The sequence below is a fragment of the Betta splendens genome, chromosome 3 (assembly GCF_900634795.4).
Source record: "Betta splendens chromosome 3, fBetSpl5.4, whole genome shotgun sequence".
In the NCBI taxonomy this organism is placed as follows: Eukaryota; Metazoa; Chordata; class Actinopteri; order Anabantiformes; family Osphronemidae; genus Betta; species Betta splendens.
The window spans coordinates 17,624,491-17,642,998 of record NC_040883.2 but is presented as its reverse complement, the minus strand read 5'-3'; the positions used below and the strand labels follow the sequence as shown (position 1 = coordinate 17,642,998).

The following is an 18,508-nucleotide window of genomic DNA, read 5'->3' as shown; positions in this document are numbered from 1 at the left end:
TAGTAGCATATCTGCCAGTAAAAATGTGAGGGAAGGAAAACTGTTTTTGTGGCTGCAGGCATCAGCATCACACAGGGAAATAAAGCTTTAAGGTGTTTGTGACATGAACTCCTTTCAGTTCATCTGCAGGGGTTACGCCCTGTGGTAAACCACGAGGCAGTGTTTCTAACTGAATGTGCATCTGTGCATTACTGATTTATAACTGAGGAACACACAAGCCTTTAGCATCTTAGAAGTGTAATTTATATTAAGATAAACAAAAATAGACCAGAGAGTGCAGCACATGATTGTCACCAAAGCAACTGTGTGGTATGACGTGAAATCCACTAACAGAGAAGGCAGATGCTAATTCTAAGCAGATTAGTAAAAGAAAGGATGCTCACCGTTTTTTTAGTGCGTTAGCCAACCACCAGAGCGGGGTTTGAGGGCGTTGACATACTTAAAATAACTGTACACGTATGCCCAGCCCTACCCACAGAGTATATACACGCTTTATTCTTTTGCACAATAACCACACATCATAGCATTTTACACGTGTGCACAGATACATATGTGAAGAGAGAGATAGAATATCGAGTTGAACAGATGGCACAGTTAATCCTGGTATTATGGATAAAACAAATAAAACCTCTATGAACAGAGCATCAATCAAATCTTAGGAGAGTGCACATGATTTGGTGGACAACAAAAACAATATACTATTTGTGTTTATTTTAAAAACACAGTTTTCCTTAATATATTTGACGTGTGTAAACAGCACCTCCACATTGACCAGATGTGTTATTTTTGATTTGATTTTTTTTTGTCATTCTCCCCAAAGTGAGCCAGTTAAAATATTTTTACTTATGTGCAGAGTTTCTTGTAAATTATAAATTAGATTATAATTCATCAATTTACTATATGTACGATTCTGTAAAAACTAGGAGTCAGGTGTAATGTCCAGTTTAGCATATAGCAGAAAAAGGTAAAGTTGTAGGTGTAAGTGACGCTGGCTTGGAATCACACAACCGTTGATATGTTAGCACCACCTTGTGTGCACTGGCTGTGTTGGCTGCCAACGCCAATCAGCAATGCTACATTATGCATTGCCTTTTGTATGTCATGCCGAGTCACTTATGTTTTTTAATCAGTAACTTCCCTTAAATTAGTTTAGTGGGGCTTTATGCAACATTTATTTTGACATACCTGAGCCTCTATTCATATATACTGCTTGAGTGAATATAGGCTAAAAGACCCAAAGTCAAAATGGGATACACAACAAAAGGTGGCAAAGAACGACCAATCTACATTTCTGTGGAACACAAACTGACAAACCGCCCAACAAATCGTAGAAAAAGAAAAGCTATAGATTGCCTTTATTAGTCCCACAGTGGGGAAATTTCATCAGCAGCCAGCTTGACCGGCGCAGAATCCAACAGTGGAAGCTCCGAATGGGCTAAGATGTTACTGATAAGTCCCTCAATCCAGGCCAACCTCAGGTGTAATTCCATCAGCCGTGTAACCATGGCATTGTAACTCCACAGCCGGTGGACGTGCCAATGAGCCTGCTGCAGATTTTCCAGTCTTCCGATAAAGCTGGGCACCACCAAATCCAATTGTGATTAGCCCCGTTATCAAAGTCCAAAATATGAATAGATCCTCCGCATCCTCGATGGACAGTGGCTCCAGACACACGGGGCACCAGGAATTCCAAGCGTCTCACACGTAACCAGTGGCAAGTGTCCCCGAGGGGCAGAGTGGTTCTCGCTGAGATGCTTTTCTTTGTGAGAAAACTTTATCCAATGCGCTGAGTGACCAGTTGATTCGATAAAAAACAGTTATTACAGAACAGCAGATCAGGGTGCACAGAAGAGACAGGACAGAGACACTGTGGGACATAGTGATAGAAGTTGCTGGTGCATCAGTACAACACATGCTTCCATGCAGGAGACCCCCTTTTCAGAGAATGCCTTGCATCTCATCAGCCGCTACGCCTCACTCTGCCCTCCTCTCAAACGTTTACAGGGTGGAATTAGTCTTGTTTTAGAATTAGTGTTGTAAGCATTGACACTGGCTGCTGGTAGATGAGGTACAATATTTCAAAGAGAACATATGAATGAGTAAAGGCAAAGCAACATCAGATTTCAGCTACCATTAAAACAACAATATTAGTATGTAGTTATTTTTAATAGTGCATATTAACAAATAATTTATATATTATATTATTATTATTATTATTATTATTATTATTATTATTATTATTATTAATATTATTATTAATATTATTATTATCATTATACTATTTTAAAGAGAAGTCGTTTGCTGCCTTTTACGCCCTTAAATCCAAATGTGGATTGCGGTCACTGAAGCGCAGATCCCGCTCTGGCCCTTTAAGTAGCTCTTCTTCTCGTCGCTCCCACACTGTCGCCGTCTTCCCCATTTCGCTGCTTTGTTTTCATTGTCGCTCTTTTGATCATGGCTGCTCATTCTACGGAGGAACCGTTCCCCTTCCACGGGTTGCTCCCCAAAAAAGAAACCGGGGCCGCGTCTTACCTCACCAGGTTCCCCGAGTACGATGGCCGAGGAGTGCTCATCGCTATCCTCGACACCGGCGTGGATCCCGGTGCCCCCGGCATGCAGGTAAAGCTGACCGGCTGCCTCACGGTTGTTAGCCAAGTGCTAATCGGCGCTAGCTAGCACGCCCAAGCTAAAGGCCCCACATATGGACTCAACGTTCGTTAGCTATGTTAGCGTCACACACACACATAAGAGCTATGACATATAGCATTAGCTGCACAGCTTTTATGACAATCGGGTCACACAGAGTATCTATTAATAAATATTTTATCCTGTTGTTAAATAGCGTTTTGCTGTTAGACAAGTTTGATTTTCAGATACTTGGTTAGCACTAGATGCCATACAACGCTGTGTTTGATTAGCATGCTAGCATTGCTCTTAATATAGTCTCTTTAATTTTCTTTTTTTGTGGTCGCTGGTATTTTAAAGGCAGCCTGACCAAGGCAACCAGGCTAGTTAAGACAACCTACGGCAGGTTACTTGACTACTAGCTGTAACCAGCAGCCACTGACTCAGCTAACTGTCAAGCGACATAGCAATGAAGTTAGTTAGTTAGTTGCTCAGCGTTGAATGTATATTTTTAAATATGAAACAGAATATAATGAAAGTCCTGGAAGTGACGTTAGGGAATCTGTGATACCGTATTAAGTTGAAGTCAAGCATTTATTTTCCACCACGTGTAACTTCATTTTTGCCTAAAAGCGGATAATGACTGTGATTCCTCCAGCATGTGTAAACTGAATGTTTGTCCACGGTCCTCCCTGGTCCAAATAAACAACTGTCTGTTTCATCAGTTTGAAACTGGTGAACCAAAGTGATTGCTGTTTTTTTTAATATTAGATCACAACTGAGGGGAAGCCAAAGATTATTGATATCATCGATACCACAGGCAGCGGTGACGTGAACATGACCACAGTGGCAGAGCCTAAAGATGGGACAATCACTGGCCTTTCTGGGAGAATACTTAAGGTCAGTGGACATGTTTGATGTAAACAAAAATATGTTATTCTTAAGTCATGCTTTTCTAAATGCAGAATGTATTTTTAATACACATTAGGTCATAAATCATCAGGCTGAGCATTTTTTCCCCTACATATCTGACTCACACTGTGTCTTTTTATGTCTTGCAGATCCCTCCTGCCTGGGTCAATCCATCAGGGAAGTATCGCATTGGAGTTAAAAATGGCTATGAGTTCTTCCCTAAGGCTCTTAAAGAAAGAATCCAGGTGGGAAGATATGACATTGTTACTGTACTAGGTGGCTCGTGGTATTGATTTTACAATACAATGGCTGTGTCTGTGCAAACTGATCACTCAAATGCACAAAGAATTCTTGAAGGCACGTTAACCTCTGCTGTTGTGGTTAAGACGCTGTCACTTCTGTGTACTAGAAAGAGCGAAAGGAGAAATTGTGGGACCCACCACAAAGAGCAGCACTTGCTGAGGTCTGTCGCAAGACAGAGGAGTTTGACCTCTCTCACCCAACACCGTCACAGGTCTGACAAACAATGCGTCACCTTAATCTCAGTGTTGACTGTTTCTAATCATGTTAACCTGATTTCATCAGTGTTCATCCTGCTCACTCTCTGCAGATTGATAAATTACAGAAAGAAGAATTGCAGACTCAATCAGAACTGCTGGCATCCTTAGAAAAGAAGTACAGTGATCCTGGTCCTGTGTATGACTGTGTGATTTGGCATGATGGTGTAACATGGAGGTACCCACACTGGCATATTCCCTATCTATGTACAACCATTTATGTAACAGTCTAGTGCTTTTACTCATTGGATACTATTGCCTTCTCTTTAGAGCTGTAGTGGACACGTCAGAGTGTGGAGACCTGTCCCAGTCAACTGTGCTGTGCTCTTACAAAGAGAGACAAGAGTATGCAACATTAGGAAATGCTGAGATGCTCAACTACTCCGTTAACATTTATGACGAAGGCAATACACTTTGCATTGTAACAAGCGGAGGTAGGATAATCCCACCATGGAACCTTTGTTTTCTAGCCTTAGTAAAAGAAGGTCGTGATTCAGATTACAGCTAGTTAACCAGCTGAAGCCTTAAAATGTACCATGTAACAAAGTTGCATCAAATACACAGGGGCCCATGGGACACATGTGGGAAGCATTGCTGCAGGTTACTTCCCAGAGGAGCCAGAGCGTAACGGTGTTGCCCCTGGTGCCCAGATCCTGGCTCTGAAGATTGGAGACACCCGTCTCAGCACCATGGAAACAGGCACAGGGCTCATACGCGCGGTATGTTATCTAGATTGTTGTCGAGCTTTACTTTGTGCATTTGTATTTGTTAAATTGTTTGGATTTGGTGCCCATTCATTTTTTTTGTCTCTGTGCCTCTTAAAGATGATTGAAGTAATAAACTACAAGTGTGACCTGGTTAACTATAGCTATGGGGAAGCCACACATTGGCCCAATTCAGGGTGAGTATTGTGTAGTGGTAGCAAATGTAGAATAATTTGCACACTTGCACTCATTAATCTTATGGCACCTGGTTTTTCAGGAGGATTTGCGAGGTGATCACAGAAGCTGTTCAGAAGCACAATGTGATATTTGTGTCAAGTGCAGGAAACAACGGTCCGTGTCTGTCCACAGTCGGCTGCCCCGGGGGAACCACCAGCAGTGTCATAGGTACATACATCTAAAGTACATAACAAGTGTACCATATCATCAAGAAATGTTGCATTCAGTGGTACTTGTGACACACAATACACACAATATGGTCTTATAAATTAAAATATAGTAGAAATAAGGAAATTGAAATGGAAGTAATGGTAAGAATGGGGCACAATCAAGCATAAATATGTGTGTAAAGATTTTTGCTCACTTTTCCTAACAGGTGTTGGAGCATATGTGACTCCAGACATGATGGTAGCAGAGTATTCTCTAAGGGAGAAACTGCCACCCAACCATTACACCTGGTCTTCCAGAGGGCCCAGTACAGATGGAGCCCTGGGGGTCAGCATCAGCGCCCCTGGTGGTGCCATTGCATCTGTTCCAAATTGGACTCTCCGTGGCACCCAGCTGATGAACGGCACATCCATGTCATCTCCTAATGCCTGTGGAGGCATAGCGCTAGTCCTCTCAGGTGTGTTCACTGTCATAGTTTGAAACTGTAGTGGGAAAATATCTTGTGTATAACCATTTGTGTGTGTGTTCTTGTGTGATAAAGGACTGAAGCAGAATGGGATACATCCCTCTGTACCTGCTGTGAGAAGAGCACTGGAAAACACAGCTCTGAAGGTTGATGATATCGAGGTGTTTGCACAGGGCCATGGAATAATTCAGGTAATTTGACGAGCTGCTGCTAGGGACATATTTCCTTTTGCACTGTTTGTTATTAATGATTAGCATTTTGTGTAAATTCTTTTGTTAGGTGGACCGGGCATTAGACTACCTCACTCAACACGCCTCTTTACCCACAAGCCAGCTGGGCTTCTCAGTAAGTGTGGGCACACACAGAGGCATCTACCTCAGGGACCCAGCCCAAATTATTGCACCCTCAGATCATGGAGTAGGAATTGAACCTATTTTCCCAGAGAACACAGGTACTGTTTATGTTTGTTTAACACATTTTCTCCAAGCATTGTTTTAAATTTGCACCAGCAAAACATTTGTCATCTTTAAATTTCCATCACAGGAAACTCTGAGCGAATCTCCTTGCAGTTACACTTGGCACTCACATGTGCTGCCCCATGGGTCCAGTGCCCCTCCCATTTAGAGCTGATGAACCAGTGTCGTCACTTCAATGTCCGTATCGATCCTGTTGGACTGCGGGAGGGAGTGCACTACACAGAGGTAGGGACAAGACTGAGGCTCAGTTAAAATGTTTAAACTTCACTTCACCAACAGAATAGCAGACTTAAGATAGATAAGTGCCTCATTACTGTGCCAAGTTCAAAGTTTATTTAGTTCCTATGCTCTATAAAAAACTCTGAGAAAAGGTTCTGTTTCTCTGTGTATTTGTGGTCATTGGATCAATGTTCTAGGTGTGTGGGTATGACACAGCGGCACCTTCATGCGGCCCTCTGTTCAGAGTTCCAGTCACTGTTATCATCCCTGCCAAGTAAGATCTCACACATGTTTGTTTCTTGTCACTTTTAATGTATTGTATGTCACAGTGTTCTCTCTTTCTTTCTCCCTTCCAACTGACAGGATGACAGACAGTCGGAATCAGGAGGTGAGTTTCACAGATGTCCACTTCAGGCCAGGCCAGATCAGACGCCACTTCATGACTGTTCCTCAGGGAGCCACGTGGGCAGGTATCCTTCTGTGGTTGTGATAAATAGGGTGACTTAGTAAAAACATGCAATGTGTTTGTCCAAAGATCAGTCATGTCTTAAAGTGTTTTTGGCTGTGTAGAAAAATTAACTTGAGTTCATGAACAATGCTGCCTTATCAACCCAGACCCAAACTCCAAATTTGCCCCTTAGATGCCTGTCTTCAGGCGGCTGGTGCTGTGACAGCATTGTGAAGACCGAGACAGATAGACAGTCAGCTCCACACATCAAACCAAATCATTTATGTCAGTGTATCAGTAAATTGTGCTTACACTAGAGGAGACTCACGTTTGCAGTAACCAGATTTCTTAAGTGCAAGTAAACCTGTTTTCTGATTGCTGTAATTTCTGAGCTATAGAGCGCACCCGCAATTAAGCCACACCCATTAGATTTTAAGATAACAAAAACTTTTTGTTATCCACAAAAGTAATTGATCATTATCAACTGCTGTCTTCTGCGCATTAAAACCCCTAAAGTCGTTATCTTCAGTGTCCGACTCAAACAGCCTCACAATCACTTCATAAAACACTTGGCTCTTGTGTTGTTTGTGCTCTGATGGACATATGTCATAGGTACTCAAGAAACCTGCTTTATCTCCAATTTTATTACATATGTCCACGTATATGTACTGTATGTGGCCCCAGAGTGAGTGTTTGTTCATGGTAGGATACATTTTGAATGATTAAGGGTTATTAATTATTTGATTTTAGGTATGATGTTTTTTCCCTTCTGTTTCATTAATTTAACACTCTTTACCTGTCTGTCCCTGCCTTTAACTTGCAGAGATCACGTTGACTTCTCATTCAGGAGACGTGTCATCAAAGTTTGTTCTGCATGCAGTGCACCTAGTCAAACAGAAAGCATACCGAGCTAACGAATTTTACAAGTTCTCTTCGTTGTTGGAAAAAGGCTCAGTAACAGAGGCTTTTCCTGTGTTGGTACGTACAATTAACCAATTGATCTGACTGAACTAGGCTAGTTGTTGTCTGTAGTTTTCTAAATGCCTATCTCTGGTTCCTCTCCAGTCTGGGAGGGTTGTGGAGTTGTGTATTGCACGATGGTGGGCAAGCCTGGGTGGTGTCACAGTGGACTACAGCATCTCCTTCCATGGACTCAACACTTCACCTTCACCTCTTCACATAGTAAGAAGAGCACATCAGACAGTACCGCACGAGACAGAAGGTGTCAGTTTTGTCTAACTCACATTTGCCTCTGTCCAGCATGCCTCAGAAGGAGTGACAAGTTTTGATGTGTCATCGCCTCTGAGATATGAAGAGGTATCCCCCACTATTACCCTGAAGTCTTGGATTCAGCCCCTCAGGTAAGCATGCATACAAATAAAAATGTGTTATAATGGTGAACCTTTTGAGCCCCAAAGGTCCAAAATGGTTCATTATATGACTATTGTTGTTGTTGCTGTAGGCCTGTAAGTTCAAAGGTTAAACCCCTGGGAGGGAGGGATGTTCTTCCCAATAACAGACAACTTTACGAGATTATCCTCACCTACAGCTTTCACCAGGTACTGCCTGTACATAAATACATAATATAAATACTTCCCGATTTGTTTGTGTGTGCGCTTCATATTCTTCTGTTCTGTCCTCAGCCTAAAAGTGGGGAGGTTACCCCCAGCTGTCCCATGCTGTGTGAACTGCTGTATGAATCAGAGTTTGACAGTCAGCTTTGGATGCTGTTTGACCAGAACAAGAGACTGCTTGGCTCAGGGGACGCTTACCCACACCAGGTACCACCAGGTGTTTGAAAGTACCCATCGTTTAACCCATTAGGATTCGAGACGGCACTTAAACTAACACAGTGTTACAATTGTTTTTTAAAATATGAGATGCATCTCACCTGTTTCTCACTATTTATTTATTTATTTATTTATTTATTTATAGTATTCCCTGAAGTTGGAAAAGGGGGACTACACTGTGCGTCTGCAGGTCCGCCACGAGCAGTCTAGCGAGCTGGATCGCCTTAAGGATCTACCATTTGTAGTTTCTCACCGTCTGTCCACCACCATCACTATGGATGTCTACGAGACACATCGAGCTGCCCTCATGGCCAAGAAGAAGGCGAACTCTGTCACCTTGTGCCCCAGTGCCAGACAGCCTTTCTACGTCACAGCTTTGCCAGATGACAAGTGAGTCAAGGGGCCTTTTTATGATTTTCGGGTTGTGTAACTTATTTGACACAATATAGCAAAGAAACTGACTGATGCTAAATATTTAAAAGAATATTTCAAAATATATTCCTGTGATTAATTGTTTAATCTATGTTGTTTTCATGCCTCTCAATATTTATTTATTTATTTAATTAATTTATTTTTTTTTTTTTTTAGGATCCCTAAAGGAGCAACTCCAGGATGCTATCTTTCAGGTTCTCTTGTAGTCGCCAAGAGCGAGTACGGCAAGAAAGCAGTGAGTGACTACAATATGTATATATTTTTTTTTTATCGCATTTTTTTAACCTTTTATTTTTCAGAGCAGTGGTCAGTCCTGCTTTCCAGGGCTCAAGGCCATGTTTTTCATTAATATGAAATTAATAGTATGACACAGAATAAGACATTAGATAAGAATAAGAAAACCTTTAATAGTCCCGCAGTGGGGAAATTACCTCTCACAACAGCAGTACAGATGAGCAAGAATACAGGTACAGAACAGTTTGTGTTGGCACAGTACAAAGCAGTACAGTACAGTTAGAGTGAGTATGAGGTCATTGCAGGGTTATTGCACATTAATGGGTATAAGATTTGTACCGGTAACAATATACATGATTGTTCACAGATTTACACAAATATTGATATATACTAAATAAATTATTTTCATTTATCATCACCTACACAGGTGAACTGATCATTTCGGCCTTTTGCATTTTTATCAATTAAATTTTTTTTAAGGTTAAATTCAAGAAATTCATTTTTAGACTTCTGCTACACCCTTTGAAGAGTTTTGTTTCTGTGGCAGAACTTGGTTTACTTATTATATTACTGTAATGCCAAACCGTCGGTGACACCCAGCAGATATTATTACTTCAAAAAGATAAAGACTAGGATAATGTTCCAGCCTTTCTCATTCATTTCATTCATTTCACATGTTCACTATCAACCACCAGGTTTCGTTTTCAATACATAGTGAAATTGTGTAGAAAAACTATTGATGAGAACCAATGCCTGAACTAGTCAGCAACACGTTTTGCTACTGTTCACTACTGTACCATATTTTAGGCCTGGCAGGTAGGTGGATAGACTGAGTGAGGGTGAAAGATCAAATGAAGAAACACAGAATCCTTTTTGGTGTGTTTGTGTTGACTCTTCCTTACTGTGTGTTATTCTGACCACCAGGGGCAGGCCTCTGCAAAACGACAAGGAAAGTTTAAAAAGGTACTGGATGAGCTAGAAACACTACAACAGAGCGTCCACTGCTCTTATTCGGAAGTGGCTTATTCATTAGTTTGAGATGGGATTTGTTATGAGTACTTTAATCATGTTAAAGCATGTCAATATTGCTGTACTTAAATATGCAGTAGCCTCTAATAGTAACTATATATATTGTTTAATGCAAAACCTTTAGTTTTCTGGTGGTCAGTAAAATTACAAATATACCTTTTTTTTTAAAAAGTCAACCTCAATTTAAAATCAGCACTGCTCAAGTAAGTAAATTACTGATTTAAAGAGACATATCTAGGGGGAGTTTGGTGTCAACAGGTGGTAGGAAGAGTGTGACTTTGAGACTGATGCAGAGTAACGGAGGCTTTTGGTTACTTCATTTGCACAGTTTTGACTAAACTTATGGATACTTGTTTTATGTCCATACAGGATATTGTTCCAGTCTTCTACCATGTAATTTCTGCTCCCAACAAAACAAAGAATGGAGGGAAGGAGAAGGACAAGGAAGCAGACAAAGAGAAAGACGTGAAGGATGAGTTTGCAGAAGCCTTGAGGGACTTGAAGATTCAGTGGATGACGAAGTGTGTGCAGTTTCTCAGTAGTATTTTGTTTTCTTATTCCTGCTCTCTAAACAGTCTGTCCTGATTTTTGCGGCTCAGGTTGGACTCCAGCAATATTTATGATGAACTGATGGAAAACTACTCTGACTACCTTCCACTCCATGTGCAAAGACTTCACCAGCTGGACTCCGAGAAGGTAAAGAGACTCCACAACTCAGCGAAGATTAGGCATTGAATCATTTTAGTCCAGATGAAGCGTCTATCTCTGTTTATTGTCACGTCTCCTTCCATGTGTTTAGGAGCGTGGTAAACGTCTCAGAGAAGTGGTATCAGCAGCTGACATTGTCATCTCCCACATCGACCAGACTGCCTTGGCAGTTTATCTAACCATGAAGACTGACCCTCGGCCTGATGCCGCCTCTATTAAGACGTATGTCACATCGAAAAGAAGGATTAACAAAGAATCTTCAGTGTGTTCTTCTCAATTTAATTTAAGATAAAGATATGAGCATTATAATTAATTGTAAAAGTTATTAGTTTTAGTGAAATCCCAATGTTGCCAAGAGGTTATCAAAGACTGAACTTGAATTCACAAAAGGCATAGTTGACACAGACTCTTTAATCCTTCGGTGTCTTGACGTCTTTGTTCCAGTGATATGGAGAAGCAGAAATCATCTCTGCTGGACGCTCTGTGTAGGAAGGGCTGTGCTTTAGCTGACCAGCTCCTGCTGCCCCCTGTACCACAAGAGGGAGCAAGTGCTGTCTCCATGGGACAGGACGCAGCTGAGGAGGCTGGGGACCTGGTGGCCTGCAGCTCTGATGACAATGTAGCTAAAGCCCTGATGGACACGTTTTGGGAGGTGCAGAAGTGGGCAGAATTGACTGACTCCAAGGTGAGTAAGATGGTAGACAATGGAAAAAGAAGGGATGAGCATGATGTCTGCCATTTTAAGTAAACTCAACACATATTAATGCATATCTCTTTTTTTTTATCCCTAGGTTTTGATGTTTTCCTATAAACATGCTCTGGTAAACAAGATGTATGGCCGAGCTTTAAAATATGCCTCAAAGATGGTTGAGGAGAAGCCCAGCAAAGAGAACATGAGGAACTGCATCCAGGTAGCTGCACCAGCTAATGTCTCCACCTGCGGAAATTATTTTGGTGCTTGTATTTTTGTGTTTGTGAATAATTAAGTATTAATGCTTTCTATTCTTTGGGTTCCAGCTTATGCGACAGCTCCAATGGACCCACTGCGCCTCCTTTAGTGAAAACTGGTTCCCTGTCATGTACCCCCCAGACTACACAGCGTTCTAAGACATGCAAGCATGAGCAGCATGACCATACAGGGTCCCTCAGGGTCACGTGGTCTATGCATCTGACCAAACAGCTGCCTCCTGCGATTTTCTTAAGCTTTTTCAAATTTGAATTATGTGACCATCAGAATGAAGTATGAACCTGTGCTTCACAACATATAAGGTGAGATCTCATAAATAATTTAAACCAGACATTTTGTATAAATGTCTTCTTAAACATTAGAGGCCAGGTTGTCAAGAGAAATCAGCACAGTTCACACAAGGTGTTTTTTTTTTTGTTTTTTTTTTAACGTCTGATTCTCTTTTAAATCTTCTGGATCAGTCATATAGTTTTAAATTAATTATTTTATTTTCTACATATGTGGAGGCTTTTAGATCCACCCACCCTCCTCAGGGTGACTGCTTGTCATAAAAAGAACCTCATTTTCTCATGTAAATACTTTTAAAGGGCGGGTGTGAACTCTGGCAATTCAAGTCAAGCTTAACTGTGACACATTTACTCGCTTAAAAAAAAAAAAGTCACAATGATAACTTCAGTGGGATGAAAGAAGGAACTTGCTGCTGCACAATGTTTAGGAATACGAGGGCATGCGGAGTCTGCTCAATACCCGATTTAAAGGAGGGAGGCTTGGGCAGAGTTTGATTTTTGTTTTTGTCTTCTAGCCAGATCAGGAAAGTCCAGAGCATTTACGTTTGTTCTTGTCCATCTGCTTAAACCCCGAATCCTGTTCATAATCTCAGATCACAAAGCGTGTTGAGGTGCCTTTTGTTTACGTACCTTACAATTACTGATGGGATGCAGAGTCAGGGTTTTAATCACAGGAGTGTTTAGCGTTGAGTCTTGGCCGCTTGCAGTCATTTCACCCGTCAGCCTTCAGTGTGACTTGGAAGCTCACACCACCAGTGTGATGCGTCATGTGCACAGCGTGCCGGTCGTTAGCGGCACAAACACACCTTCCCATGTTCTCTTCACCCTCATGCTGTACTCACCTGAGCGCCACATTTGACAACCACCACTATAAACCTCACTAACACAACACGTGCTGTTGTGGGACACAGTAGGATGTTCTGATCAGCTCTGTGTATGTTCTTCACGTGGAGTTACAGACATTTCTCCGCAGCGTTCAAAATGCTGCATTTGTACACAGTGTCAGAGAGTAATGTACATACACACACCATAAAAATATTAAGATGCAATAGGTATATAATACAAATATTATTCTAATTGTTGTATTTTGCATACAGTATATGCGTGTCTTGTAGGATATAAGAAAGAAAACTTACTTTTATTTGGAAGCAGATTTTAGTGTTTTAAAAGATTTTTATTCCAAAACAAGATATCCACTATTGTTGTTCTCATGCCTGTGTTTGTGAATGATTTTACATATATACTTCTGTGCATAAACAGGACGAATACAACAGCCATTTAAAGGGAGGTTTAACATGAGGTACTTTCTTTCCTCCAGGTAATTTAAAGGACTGCGCCAGTGTTTTTGCATGTTTTTTTTTATTTTTTATTTTTTTTATTAAAACGCTTCACATACACGTTAGACTACAACTGAACTTGCTTCATGTTGTGTTCACCCGAGTTCTCTGAACAGACGGTGTTAAATCTTCAGCTTCTCAACATGACTGCAAATTGAGGTGTAAATACTCTATATTTAGTTGAGGACGTGAGAATTGCAAAAACAGTGGTGTGATCTTTTAAATGGCTTCATCAGGAGCTGGGACATTTTTTTTCTGTCACAGTGCTGGTGCACGAGGACTAAAGTAGTGTTTCCTTTTTTTCTAAACAATAAAACTGTATCCTACACTTGTCTCAACACTTTTTAAATTCAAATTGTTCATCGTAAACTTTATGATTGATGCAACCAAAGAATTATTGTTTTCCATGTTACGTTGGCTAATTTGTCAATGTATGAAGGTTTTAAAGGGGAAAAAACATCTCAAATTTGAATAGAAAAAGGAAAACTACTGGTGTGTCTATGTTGACTTTAATATTAGGTGTAATGTTCCCATGATGTATCCAGTCCTCTCACAAGTGGAAGGTGCATGTTTTAAGAATGTAAATCAGCAGCAGCTTTCAAGCCAAGGCCTTTTCATACTTTTCTGGGCTGAATCAATGGTCATAATTCTTATTTCTATGTATACAGCAAGTGTGCAGGGGTTTATTGGCGCCCAGTGAATATTTGTCAGTTTGTGCTCCTCACTTACTTTTGGGGTCGTCTTTTGTTTTCTCTTTGCTGCGTTTGGGTTTTGACAGGCTTTTTGGTCCGGGTTCAGCTGCCTGCAGTACGTGTTGCCAATGACAGTCTCTCCGATTATGGCCTTAACTTTCACAGAACTGTACCGTCCATTTCTGTCACTGGACCTCTCATATCTGTTGCTCTCACGAACGTGTCCTTCGTGTCAGAAAAAGGATTTTGGAAAAGCTTCTTCTGGATGTTGAGCGTTTATATTTATAGTTATAAAATCTAGCAAATGCCAATATTTTACAGAATGTTATGAGATAAGGTTGTATGCTATTAGTATTATTTTATACACATTCTTCCTCAATTACACGTGGGAAAAACCTCAGATGCTGTCACATTATTTTATGGTCACATGAAATTCAGTCACTAACCAGGGTAATAAAAAATAATTTGAAACAATGCAAGTATTGACTGGTTGTCATTGTTATGGTTGCTGGCACTTGTCTTCACATCTGACCTGACTTTCAAAATGCCTGATTGTAGTTTTTTTTTTATGTTTGCAAAGATTTGAAATATTTCTCTACAAATTTAATTTTAATTCTTTTCCCTAACCTCCTTTTTTGCGAGTGTCATGATTTGAGGAAAAAAGACTAAATGCATAGCAAATTACTTTTACTGTTTTATTACACTAAAATGTAAAAAGAGTATAGACAAATGAACAAAAATAGTCATTTGATGCAAACCAACGGCTGTAAAACATTCAACAATTTAAAAATTGCCCATGACCAAGTTTGACAGTCAACATTTAGTTTGAGTTACACTGCATGAGGTTAGAATAATCTCAGGGCCCTTCACAAATTAAGGTAAAAGTATTGGGAAACCCAAAAGTACTTCTGAGCAGTACAAAAAGGCAAAATATGTAAGAAACCCTGTGTGCCTGGTTGAAGTGTGAAACCTTCATTTTCCTAATTTTGGGGTCATCTAATGAGTTTGCTCTGGTGAATAAAAATGAACTAATACTTTGGCATATAAAAATTAAAGTAGCTTAAAAAAAAATGAGCTGCACTTATTTTTCAATCATCTTTTCAGTCTCTTCCTCTGCACTTTGCCATGAAGATCTTCATGTCTCCCTCTTCGTACAGCAGCCTTGTGTCGAAGGCTTTCTTAAATTTCTCTATAAAGGTCAGGTCGGAGCCCAGCCTGATCTTGTTGGCCCAGATCAAAGCAGATCCTGGTCTGCAGAAGTGCTTCATGGAGGCCAGGAGCTCGTCCAGGAAGTCGTGGTGGTAGACCACATCCGCCGCCAGCACGTAGTCGTAGCGGTAGACGGTCGACGGGTAGGTGCTCTCCAGGTCGTAGCCCCAGGACAGAGCTGCCACTTGGGGCATTTGCCTGCAGCGCCCCCTGGTGTTTCTCATCACGTTGGCCCGGAGGTTGTTCAGCACGTCTGGTAAATCTGTGGCTGTGACTGCAGCGCCTGAAGAGGCAGACACATGGACACGAGGTTGCTCTGATGTCAAGTCACAACTGAAAGAAGTGTATTGATTTGGCGTAGAGATAATGATGGTATTGTTTCACTTCCTGTTTGGTAGCGCCGCTTGACCCATATTTTAGCCAATCACCGGTGACGGGTCCAGGAACAGGACAGACAGTACAGCAATGTAGCAAGAGGTCATACGGTTTATATAGTCATTGCACTCTGCTTTTATTTACTCACACCTCTCAGTCTAGAGGTTCCAGGAAACATAAAATTTGTCCTTTTTATGTGATAGCTGCTAAACCTATGATAAATGTCTGATTGAGTGAGGAACTCTGTGCTGGTGAGTTCTCACCGAGCAAACTGGCCACAATGGTGACCAGTCCGGTCCCGGCCCCCAGCTCCAGCACGGTCTTTCCCTGCAGGTCCACCGTGTCTCTGTTGTTTTCTAGGAAATGACACAGAGCCAGCGCCTGCACCGCAGAGAAAACCAGCAGGCATCAGTAACAGAAAGGACAGAGCAGCGACCTGCTGGGGGTTGAAACACTCACTGCCGGCCACATGACGGCTCCGAAGGAGTCGATGGATTCGTAAATGGCGATGTCCTGCCCGACGTAATGATAGACGTCTTTGCCGAAGCTGCAAATGACCGTGGGAGTCCATGTTGGTGCAGCTGTGTGACCCACATGTTCTGTGGAGAGACGTGAATCAAATAGGTTCACTTTGCTTTGTGCTTCTGAAGAAACAATGTCTGCGTTGATGATGCTGGCGCCACGTACGCTGCTTGTGGGCCTTTAAGGTGAACATCCCAGATCTGGCTGATGACTCACCTGTAATGTTGTCACCACTGGTGGTGCAGCAGAGAGGATCGTCGCCCCTTCCATCCTCACTGTGACCCTTTTCACATGTGCCACCTGTTGGAACCATCGTCTGCTTCCTCTCTTCCTCTTCAACACACAAATCCTCATTTCTTCTGTCAGCCTCTGATGTAACAGTTTCCTCTGTCCTGTTCATATCATTTCCTTGTACTACATTGACACTGGCCTCCTCCTCCTCCTCCTCCTCCTCCTTCTCCCTGTTTGCCTCCTTCTCCTCTCTCAGCGGATTTTGGATGTTCAGACACTTATCACCATCTCCCTCATCCTCTCTGCACTTTGCCATGAAGATCTTCATGTCTCCCTCTTCGTACAGCAGACTTGTGTCCAAGGCTTTCTTAAATTTCTCTATAAAGGTCAGGTCGGAGCCCAGCCTGATCTTGTTGGCCCAGATCAAAGCAGATCCTGGTCTGCAGAAGTGCTTCATGGAGGCCAGGAGCTCGTCCAGGAAGTCGTGGTGGTAGACCACATCCGCTGCCAGCACGTAGTCGTAGCGGTAGACGGTCGACGGGTAGGTGCTCTCCAGGTCGTAGCCCCAGGACAGAGCTGCTGCCTGCGGCGTGTGCCTGCAGCGCCCCCTGGTGTTCCTGCTCAGGTTGACTCTGAGGTTGTTCAGGTATTCTGGAAGGTCTGTGGCTGTCACCCATGCGCCTGAGGGCAGGGAGAATATGAGCCGTCACCATAGCAACACACTCAACATCGAAGTCATATTGCGCTGTCAGTCACATTTCAAACCTAGAAGTGCTGCCACCACAGACACCAGACCAGTCCCTGCTCCGATCTCCAGCACCGCTTTGTCCACAAGGTCCAACTGCTCACGATGAGTGTCCAGGTAGTGACAGAGGGCCAAAGCCTGAGGGCGACCAAGGTAAATGTTAACATCAGCATTCAGACCTGACACTGGGATATTTAGACAGTGGTGTTTGTCTGGTAAAGGTTATAGACTGTGTATATGCACGAGGCTGCAGTGATACTCGCCGCTGGCCATGTCATGCCTGCGAAGGAGTCAAAGGCTCCACTGATGACGATCCTCTGTCCGGCGTAATAGTACACGTCTTTATCCAGGGTGTACAACACACACGGAGCCCAGGCTGGTCTGTGTGGCTGCTGCACAGTTGATTCATCTAAAAGTCGAGCAAAGACAGATTAGAAAGGCTCCACACTGCGGCTGGAGTCGTATATGTACCTACAATGAAGACCTTGCCTTGTTGGACGTTCTCTTCTTCCTTCCCATCTTCCTCCTCCTCTTCATCTTCTTCTTCTTCACTTGTCATACAGTTGATTTCCTCCATAAAGTCTGTGGGTGTGTTGACAAAATGCTCTGTGCATTATGAGCTTGGACTAAGCTCCGAACTCCTCAGCTCCAGCACATTCATGTGTTGTGTTTGACCATGAAATACTTTCAAAACATTGAAAGAGACCCTAATCTAATCAAAAAATAATCAAAATTTTCTTAACAGTCCATGTGTCATGTAAAATACATCTTTTCCCTATAATTTCTACAAATTGAAACTTCATGTGGTACCCTGTGTGTGTGCGTCTGAGTGTGTGTGTGTGTGTGTGTGTGTGTGTGTGTGTGTGTGTGTGTGTGTGTGTGTGTGTGTGTGTGCGTCTGAGTGTGTGTGTGTGTGTGTGTGTGTGTGTGTGTGTGTGTGTGTGTGTGTGTGTGTGTGTGTGTGTGTGTGTGTGTTAGGACTTACCCGCTGCTGCCTATTCCCCAGTGAAAGCTCTCAGGAGCACAGTGTTTGCATCAGGAGTCCTCTCGCGGCGCAGTTTTAGAGACTCAGCATCCTGCAGGACACACCCATCATCATCATCACAAGGGCACCGGGCTATTTTTAGGGCTCTACGCA

The 18,508-nt window shown here is 42.3% G+C and overlaps 2 protein-coding genes across 3 annotated transcripts; one reads left to right on the top strand and one right to left on the bottom strand.

The window, feature by feature from the left end:
- The first annotated feature begins 2,364 nt into the window (after window positions 1-2,364).
- Window positions 2,365-13,924, top strand: tpp2 (tripeptidyl peptidase 2). 2 transcript variants are annotated; one of them, XM_029143427.3, is made up of 29 exons: window positions 2,365-2,619; window positions 3,397-3,525; window positions 3,687-3,782; window positions 3,947-4,051; window positions 4,148-4,272; window positions 4,365-4,528; window positions 4,659-4,813; window positions 4,919-4,995; window positions 5,076-5,203; window positions 5,412-5,660; window positions 5,745-5,860; window positions 5,949-6,120; window positions 6,213-6,370; window positions 6,562-6,638; window positions 6,728-6,834; window positions 7,636-7,790; window positions 7,878-7,994; window positions 8,073-8,173; window positions 8,275-8,371; window positions 8,456-8,593; window positions 8,748-8,992; window positions 9,191-9,269; window positions 10,193-10,231; window positions 10,667-10,818; window positions 10,897-10,993; window positions 11,097-11,227; window positions 11,450-11,690; window positions 11,797-11,916; window positions 12,023-13,924. In XM_029143427.3, the coding sequence occupies exons 1-29, from the start codon at window positions 2,455-2,457 to the stop codon at window positions 12,110-12,112; spliced, it is 3,825 nt and encodes a 1,274-aa protein (XP_028999260.1). In that variant the 5' UTR covers window positions 2,365-2,454; the 3' UTR covers window positions 12,113-13,924. The 2 variants fall into 2 exon arrangements, with proteins under 2 accessions (XP_028999260.1, XP_028999261.1); XM_029143428.3 differs by lacking the exon at window positions 10,193-10,231 and having other exon boundaries at window positions 2,366-2,619.
- Window positions 13,925-14,969: 1,045 nt separating this feature from the next.
- LOC114851756 (uncharacterized) lies at window positions 14,970-18,508 on the bottom strand. The gene is made up of 8 exons (XM_029143431.3): window positions 18,356-18,508; window positions 17,860-17,952; window positions 17,634-17,779; window positions 17,391-17,508; window positions 16,611-17,306; window positions 16,332-16,471; window positions 16,136-16,253; window positions 14,970-15,780 (listed from the first exon to the last, which is right to left on the bottom strand). The coding sequence occupies exons 2-8, from the start codon at window positions 17,945-17,947 to the stop codon at window positions 15,389-15,391; spliced, it is 1,698 nt and encodes a 565-aa protein (XP_028999264.1). The 5' UTR covers window positions 17,948-17,952; window positions 18,356-18,508; the 3' UTR covers window positions 14,970-15,388.

Bases quoted from the DNA above. Each gene is read 5' to 3' on its own strand.
- tpp2 (XM_029143427.3), top strand. From the start codon at position 2,455: ATGGCTGCTCATTCTACGGAGGAACCGTTCCCCTTCCACGGGTTGCTC. The intron at 2,620-3,396 runs GTAAAGCTGACC...TTTTAATATTAG, and splicing joins CCGGTGCCCCCGGCATGCAG to ATCACAACTGAGGGGAAGCC. The intron at 8,594-8,747 runs GTACCACCAGGT...ATTTATTTATAG, and splicing joins GGGACGCTTACCCACACCAG to TATTCCCTGAAGTTGGAAAA.
- LOC114851756 (XM_029143431.3), bottom strand. From the start codon at position 17,947: ATGGAGGAAATCAACTGTATGACAAGTGAAGAAGAAGAAGATGAAGAG. The intron at 17,307-17,390 runs GTTTGAAATGTG...CCCTGCCCTCAG, and splicing joins TGTGGTGGCAGCACTTCTAG to GCGCATGGGTGACAGCCACA. The intron at 15,781-16,135 runs GTGAGAACTCAC...CTGCCTCTTCAG, and splicing joins CATTGTGGCCAGTTTGCTCG to GCGCTGCAGTCACAGCCACA.